General features: G+C 46.0%; 1 protein-coding gene across 2 annotated transcripts in view; it reads right to left on the bottom strand.

The window, feature by feature from the left end:
• The window catches only part of Slc3a1 (solute carrier family 3 member 1), a 56390-nt gene that overhangs the window by 35431 nt on the left and 12324 nt on the right, over positions 1–8635 (bottom strand). For both annotated transcript variants that reach the window (XM_023711212.1, XM_004627735.2), the window contains 2 exons: positions 3868–4047; positions 3576–3730 (listed from right to left, as the gene is read on the bottom strand). In XM_023711212.1, coding sequence (XP_023566980.1) covers positions 3576–3730; positions 3868–4047 — 335 coding nt within the window. The remainder of the gene's footprint in view (positions 1–3575; positions 3731–3867; positions 4048–8635) is intronic.

Here is an 8635-nt window from a genome sequence, read left to right as displayed (position 1 = left end):
CAGGAGGATCATTGCAAGTCTGAGACCAACTGGGCTACCAAGTGAGCTCAAGACCAGCTTAAACTGCACAGCAAGATCCTATCTCAAAAACACCAGGAAAAAAAAAAAAAAAGGCCATGAGTACGATGCTTCTCATAAAGTTCAAAATAGAGAAAACGAAAAAAAAAACCCTAAAAAACATATGCCAGGTGGGATGTAGGAAAACAGAAGGCAAGAACCTCAAACAACCCAAAACTCAAGGTGGAAGCTGCTTCTAAAATCAAGCCTGGGAAAGGGCCAGTGGAGAAGGAAGAGTGGCCATGGTAGCGTTGGCAGCGATCGACTTTTAGCTGGGCCCTGCATCCTGGCTGTGGTGGTGTTCATGGATAATGTATTATTGTCTTCCCCAGCTTGGATATATATTATATATACTTTTATTTTTTTATTTTTATTTTTTTTTAACATTTATTTAGTGTGTGTGTGTGTGTGTGTGTGTGTGTGTGTGTGTGGCCAGCTCAGCCCACCAGGGGGCACGGCTGGCTGGCATGTGGTGCTGGGGGATCGAACCGCGGTCCCTGTGCTTTGCTTAGCTTAGTTTGTTCCAAGTAGGTGCTTTAGACCACTGAGCCATCTCTCCAGCCCTATATATACTTTTAAACAGCTATAAATAGATTAATTTTTCAAGTATAATTAAATACATAAAACTATACTTTTTTGGGGGGAGGGTTCCCTTTGAGACAGGGCCTCACTATGCAGTTCAGGCTGACCTTGAACTCACTTTGTAGCCCAAGCGGCTCTTGAACTCATGGTGATCCTCTTGCCACAGCCTCCTGAATGCTATGATTATAGTGGCGCAAGGGAGATGGCTCAGTGGAATAAGCGCATCCCTGGCAAGCGCAAGGGCCTGAGTTCAATCCCCAGTTCCGCAAAAAAAAAGACAATAACCAGTAATCGGCTTCCTAACACTTCGGATTGGCTTGCATTTTCTAGAACGTCATAGAGAAAGGACCACTGTAACACGTACATTTTTGGTCTGGCTTTTTCACTCTGTGTAGTTATTTTGTTGCCTATACCAATAGTCCACTCCTTTTAATTGCTATGTGGAATTCCATCTCATGGTTATACTTCAACTTGTTTATCCATCTATGCACAACACAGGTATTTTCTCATGGGCTAACTGTTCAGGGAGAAAGAACAACCTTGCCTACAGCGGAGGGCTGAAGGAAGGGTGGGAAAAGTAGCGTGAGAAGAGGTAGCTGTTGCCATCCACCTGCCACAGAGGATGTGCTTGAGTGCATGTGACAGTGTTTAAAAGCAGCCTACAGGGCTGGGCATGGTAGTGCACACCTGTAATCCCAGCACTCAGGAAGCTAAGGCAAGAGGATCCCCGTGAGTTCAAGGCCAGCCTGGGCTACAAAGTGAGCTCTAGGCCAGCCTGAACCGCATAGCAAGAACCTGTCTGAAAAAGACAAAAGACCAAAAACAAAAACAGAAAAAAGAAAAGAAAAGTAGACTGTAGGGTGCAACTGACAACATCCAGGTCTCAGCACTTTTATTAACTAGCTCTGTATGACCTCGGTTATCCTGTCTGCGAAACAGGAATGCAAACCTAATTCACAGTCCTAAAGGGTGGGTCAGAGGAACTAATGAGTAGGAAACACTTAGCAGAGAGCCTGGCACATAGCAAGCGTTTAGTAAATGTTTGCCAGTGTCACTGTCATTTTAACAAGTGGGTAGATTAGAAGGGAAAAAAATGAGACCAATGAGTGTGCCAAGACCTGCTAATCCCAGGAGCCACAGTGTGGCCTGCACTGAGGTTGCGGGCAGGGGGCCGGGGTAGAAGGTCACACGGTCACCCTGAGGTAAGTCATCCCTGAGTGTCACCTAAAATACATTTTTAAATTTTCTCTATTTTGAAATTTATAATATTCATGTATATTTAAATGTTTAAAAAGGTCAATAAATGTATGTGCATATATATATATATATATATATACTATTTATAATATTAGATAGATAGATAGATTCCTTTCTTCTTTTCTCATTGCCCCCATACCAGTTGTTCTTTCCTTTCGAGCAGTTTCTTTCCCTTTCACGGTATCTACTGTACCCTTTAGGTCTTATTTACTCTGATTTCAGTTTCTTACACTAGTGAAGAGGAGGTTCTGGGTTCAAATCACAGTATTGTGAAAAATAAAATAAGAAGAGAAAAAGAGATACTGGGTAGAGCAAGATGAGCTTGAGTAAAAAGCTCGAAAGGAAACAGACCAGCGTGGGAGGATCTGGCCTGGGAAGGCAGAGTCGCCAGATAGAACAGAGCACGCTCGGGCGACTCTGAAGGTAGAAAACAACACACGACATTTTAGGACACCCATGCCTTGTTATCCAAAAGCACAAATCTTTTCTAAAATAGCCTAAGATTTGCATAGCACCTACCCGTATCCTGCTGCATTCCGTAAGTCACCTCTAGATCGCCTGTGACACCTGCTACAGTGTAAATACGATGTGAATGATTGTAACACTGTATTGTTTTAGAGATTTGTGACCAGAAAAAAAAGGCTATCCTAATGCAGTACAGATGCAGTTTGATCCCCCGCAAAATATTTTCTGTATGTAATTGACTAAGTCTGTAGATACAGAACCTACAGATACAGAAGGCTAGCTGTATGAGCATAACCTACATAATATTTGATAAAGAAAAAAAATTTTTGTCTTTTTGAGATAGGGTTTCACTATGCACTGCCAGCTGGCCTTAAACTTGCAGCGATCTTCCTGCCTCAGCCTCCTGAGTGCTGGGATTACAGGCATGCGCTAGGATACCTGGCCTATAATGAAAAAGTATGCACCTTCTATATAAAACCAGATGTAACTGGATAGGCTGAATTTTTATTTGTTAAATCTGGTCACCCCAGGCAGAAAGGGTGTGGGCTCCGTTATACAGAGAAGATGGGCTGGGACAGGCAGGGAGGGTGGCTCCTGTCCTTTCTGTGAGTGCGGTTTCCTGCTGAGTGTGGTGCGGAGGAAGGAGGCAGGTACAGAGGGCATGGCAGCCAGGTGGATTTAATGAAGTCCCCAAGAAGACCTATGGTTCAGCTTGGAGGGAAACAACAAAAGCAGGCTGCTCCAGAGGTTGCAGATGCAAGCTTCAGACAAGAAGAAAGCCGCTGGCTGCATCCATGTACACCTAGGGCTTTTCCAGCCCGGGCGGTGAAAGGCTAGGAGGCCAGGGGTCTGCTTTGTTGTAGCAAAACAGTTCTGAAACAAATGGGACGTGGAATCCACAGGGAACGAGGGGAAAGTGCGCGACAGAAGGAAGGGCTGGGAACGAGAACGGGGCTTAGCCTCAGCTCCACCCCAATCATGGCCTCAACAACCCTCAAAGACCTTCTCTATTGTTCCCTCTTCCCACAGACTGTAGGTGTTGGGGCTGGGGAGATGGCTCCGCAGAAAAAGCGCTTGCCTGGCAAGCACACGGTCCCGAGTTCAACCCCAGCACTGCATAAACAGAACAGAAACTGGAGGTGTTCACAGTTTCCCTTAAGACAGCGTCCTACGTACTGGGGACCCGGCCCTGCAGCGCGGGCGGGCGGGCTTACCCAGTTATTGGGCGGGACGGTCACGCCGTTTTCATGAGCACAGTCACGCCAGATGTAATAATCGGTGTATTTCCCAGTCCGTGTCCTACTCATTTCGAACCAAGGATGTTTATCGCTGGTGTGGTTTGGTATGAAATCAATTATTAATTTTAAACCTAGTGAGGAAAAACATTTCAAATGCTAGTAAAAGATTGGAGTACAGTAATACACCGCGGTGAAGGGAGAAATGCTGTAGCCGACATTTGGCGAACGCTGTTCTCACCTCTCCCCCTTCCTCCACATCCCGACTCACCCTTATCGTGGATGGCCGCGAGCAGGTTCTCGAAATCTTCCATTGTTCCAAAAATAGGATCAATTTCTCGGAAATCTTCGATGCCATATCTGAAATCTTTAAGGGATGATTTATAGAATGAAGTAATCCAAATAGTTTTTATATTTAAAGCAGCGATGTAGTCCAGTTTATCTTGAATACCTGAAGAAAAAAAAGCATAAATTAATTTTAGTTTGCTTTTATTTGAAAGATTAAAGATCAAATGGCTAGGCACGGTGGTGCGTGGTTGGAAATCCCAGCACTCCAAAGGCTGAGGCAGGAGGATCCCTGGGAGTTCAGTCAGCTTAATCTACACTTGAGCTCAAGGTCATCCTGTACAAAAGGGTGAGACCCTGCCTCAAAAATTAAACTAAGGGCCGGCCAGATAGCTCAGCAGACTAAAGCGCCTGCTTAGGTTGGATCCCTGGTGTGCCGCAGGATGTGAGTGAGACTGGGCATGGGGGCGCACACTTGCAATCCCAGAGCTGGGGAGGCTGAGACAGGACGATCACTATGAGTGTAAAATGCGTAGCGAGACCCTATACCAAATAATCAAGTAAATAAAACATTTTTTAAACAAAATTTTGTAAATGATTTGTTTTATTCTACTGGGGGAAGGAAGAGGATAAATGGAACTGTTTTCCAAACTATTCTCCATTCTGTATACATACTCACATCATACCTACACATTCATACACCCAAATTACTCTATTAAAACAAACAAACAGGGCCGGCCAAATAGCTCAGCGGATTAAAGCACCTGCAAGCATGCGCAGGAGCCAGGGGTTTGATCCCGGGCCTGCTGTGCCGCCCCCCCTCAAACTGAGATGGCAATTGAGACTGGGTGTGGTGGCACAAGTCTCTAATCCCAGTTCTTGGGAGGCTGTAAACAGACAGATCACAACAAGTCCAATCTAGTAGTGAGACCCTGAACATCCTGGACATCCTTCCCTAAAATACAAAACAATAACAACAACAAAAAAGCCGAGAATCAAAATCCCTTCACCCTCAAACTGTACCAATACTTTACATTTTGACCAAAAGAATAGATCCTGGCAGAAAGTGCGAAATCAAATGACTGAAAAAACAGCATTATTAATGTATAAAATATTAGGGCCAGCCGGATACTTCAGCGGATTAAAGCGCCTGCTCAGGCAGATGCTATGGCTGGGGTTCCATCCCCAGCGTGCCTGCCAGCCCCGCCCCGGGGTGTGCCGATATGGCGATTGAGACTGGGCGTGGTGGCGCGCCTGTAATCCCAGCATTTGGGATGCTACAGGAAGGATCTATGAGTGTGATGTGTGTAGTGAGACCCTGTACTAAATACATTTAAAAAGATTGATAGATAGATGGATAGATAATATTGTATTACTGAACTAGTAAGAGATGATGTTCTCTGTGTTGGTAAAACTTTGGAACCGCAGAGCTGATTTGTTAAATCTAGTCCATGCTAGCTTCCAAAACCCAAAAAAGCTTTAGCTGGCTTCATTTTTTGACGCTTCATCAAAATGTTCTACAAGATCGGGACGTGGTGGCCTTGCTCGCGCACGCCCTCGGGCTCCGGCGCTTTGCTGTCCACCGCTTGCCGAGGGAACTGCCCAGCCCACGTCCTGAGGCTGGGGGGCTTCGGCCCCACGCTGACTTAGTGCCCCCGGAAGCCCTTCTGGGGTGGGCTTGGCTGCTGCATGCCCCTAACCGCAGAGCTCTTAGCAGAGTGGGAAGCTCAGACTTGGAGATTGCTGAGACGGATTACTGTCCCTCCACCTTGAATCGTGGCCGCCTCTTCAATGCCTGCTACGTGGTTTTTTACAGCACTCGGAAACTTTTTGTCAACAGCCATAGCTGTTCTCCATACTGCCTTCTTTCTGCGAGCTGTACCCCTGCGCCCTATCAAATCCTGAGCCTGAAGTTTGGCTGACTCTTCTTGATTTCTTGCATGCTGTTGGAAGCTCTGAAGCAGGGAGGGTCCTCCACGCGGCAAGAGCAAGAAGGCTGCCTCGGCCAATAGGAAAAAATTTTTTCAAATGAGTATGTCATGCCAGGGAAATAGCTCCGAGGTATAAGCGCCCGCCTGCCAAGCGCAAGGTCCTGAGTGTGATCCCCAGTTCCAAAAAAAAAAGTTATTCCAGTGTTTGTATTGTTCAATCAACCTTAAATGCCTATATTTGGTAATCTGAGCAACTACTTTGAAGATAATATAAAAATGAATATGCCAAAGATCTAAGTATTTTCAAGACAAAACTATCTGGAATTTTGTTGAATTTGAGTAAAACACAAATACTAAGGTTTAGCTCTAAGAAAAAAAAAATAATTAGTCTGCCAGCAACAATCTTAGACCTTCAGCATAGATGCTTATAAAGAAAAATCTATTACTTATTCTAATTTTACTTCTTTCTGGTACCAGCAATCGAACTCAGGACCTTGCACTTGCCCGGCAGGTGTCGTTAAATTCCCAGCCCTAATTGTACATTTTAAACTGAGACTATGTAGAGTACTTTTGCTTTATGCTACACATGGTATAGAGATGGGTGCTGGGCTAGGGGCCAAGGAGAGACAAGTCACTGTCCCTGGTGGTCACACAGCTGGGACCACAGCCACTTGCCACACGTGCCTACTGAGCACAGGTAGTGTGACTGGTCCTGGCGCTGTTACTGTAAGCATACACAGACAGGAACTGGAACAGCGATGAGACCGCGGGACAGCTGTGGAAGGTGTTCTGAGGGGACCGCAAAGCTGCAGAGGTAGGTGGGGGAGGGCCGCGGGAGGGGCTTGCAGGCAACAGAAGGAAACAGGAACCAGGCCAGGAGGACTTGTCTAACAAAGGGCGAGTCCTGGGTTTTAGCATAATAAATACAAATGTCTCATGGAGCACGAGAAGGGGAAAGAGTAGAAGGAGGCAGAAGCTGAGTGCGCACACAGATTTCAAGAATCTTCTATCCTCTTTACGTACACAGGCAGCCAAGAGCTGACAAAGAAGAGCGGTCTAGGCCTGCGAAGATACAGGAAGTGAAGCCTGTACCTGGAACCTTGTAAGATAACTGACAGGCAGTGTAGTTTTGATTTCTAGCTCAGTATCCAAAACAGATTCAGGCACTTGGGTCTAGGATCCGACGTCCATCAACTTTCTGCGTGATTTCAATGTGGCTTCCTATCACCAATCAGGGACACCACAACCAGCTGGAGGTCACTGGTCCAGCACACAGTCTCCGTGGTCTGGAGTCTTCCCCTATAAGGCTGCTGCCTTTGGTTCGCTTGAGAAGGTTTTCAGTGAAACCGGAACAGCAAAGTGACACATGGTGAAAACAAGCAGGGAAGCAGGTGTGCGTCTCAGCTGCAGAGTTCGTGCTCAGCACATGCTGGTCCATGCCCAGCACTGGACACACACACACACACACACACACACACACACACACACACAATGCAACAAAGGGACTGGAAATCCACAAAGTAAACAAGGAATCCCAGCCACTCCTCCAAGCGACAGAAGGCAATCACCAAAACTAAATATACAACAATAACAGCAGCCGCAAAATCTCCTCAACCCAGGACCAAGCTTGTTGATCGCAGGCAGCAACCACTCTCTCCACAAGTTTTTAATAGTGAACAACAAACATAAGCAGTGACTAGAGACAGCCGAGTTCGTGGGAGTTTGGGTTGGTTTCTAGGAGACTAGGAAGGCAGGGCCAGGACCAGGAGTTTATCTCTAGATTGAGAAATCTGGTTTGTGTTCAGTCAAGACACCACTTGGGCTTAGCAGGAGGGTGTGAGAGGCAGCAGGTGCCGGGGGCAGGTGACAAGGAAGAGAAGCCACTCAGCTGCGTCCCCAGGGTCCCCAGTAGCAAAGGGTGATGTCAACACAATCCAAACACCCAGGAATCTGGGGTGGGGCTGCGCCCTGAGCAGGCAGCTTGAAGGACAGCGAAGGCAACAGGCGTGCACCACGCCTTGGGGGGCGAATGCGCTACCCTTTAGCGAGGGAAATCACAAGAGTTTTTTACAAGAGACAGTGAGGCTGGAGATGATGAAGCTTAGTGGTTAAGTGCTGAGTGGGGCACAGGGTTTGAGCCCCCAGAACATTGAGAAAAGGAACAATGGTATACATGTGCAAAAGAAGAGATTTTTGTTAGTTATAAAGGAGATTTCAAGAGCTTATGCATGACATTTTACAGATGGATTAAACCCATTTCTACACCTCACTCTGGTATATTATCTTGCTTTGTTCTCTTCAAATAATCATTGAAAATTTGCTTATTAGCTTTTTATGGCTGCTTTTAACCAAGGTGAATGTATCAGCCAACTTGCCAGAGACAGTTCCATTTCTTGCCTTTTTTCTTGAGACAGGGTCTCGATATGCAGTTAAGGCTGGTCTTGAACTCACGGAGATCCTCCTGCCTCAGCCTCCTGAGTGCTGGGATTATAGGTGTACACCACCACAGCCCATACAATTTTACTCTTGAAAATGGTCTGGATAGAGCAATAAATTATAAGGACATTCTTTTTATGTGTGTGTGTGTGGTACTGGGGATTGAACTGAGGACATTGTACTTGCCAGGCAAGAGGACATTCTATATATAACTCTCTAGGATATTATTAGCTTAACTTTATTTTTATTTATTTATTTTTTTAATATTTATTTATTTATTTGTGTGTGTGTGTGTGTGTGGCCAGCTCAGCCCACCAGGGGCTGGGGCTGGCTGGCATGTGGTGCCGGGGGATTGAACCGCAGTCCCTGTGCTCTGTTTAGCTTAGC

Source organism: Octodon degus, unplaced genomic scaffold (assembly GCF_000260255.1).
Source record: "Octodon degus isolate 3935 unplaced genomic scaffold, OctDeg1.0 scaffold00020, whole genome shotgun sequence".
NCBI lineage: Eukaryota > Metazoa > Chordata > Mammalia > Rodentia > Octodontidae > Octodon > Octodon degus.
Note: the sequence above shows the minus strand (reverse complement) of the source record. Positions and strands in the feature narration are given on the sequence as shown.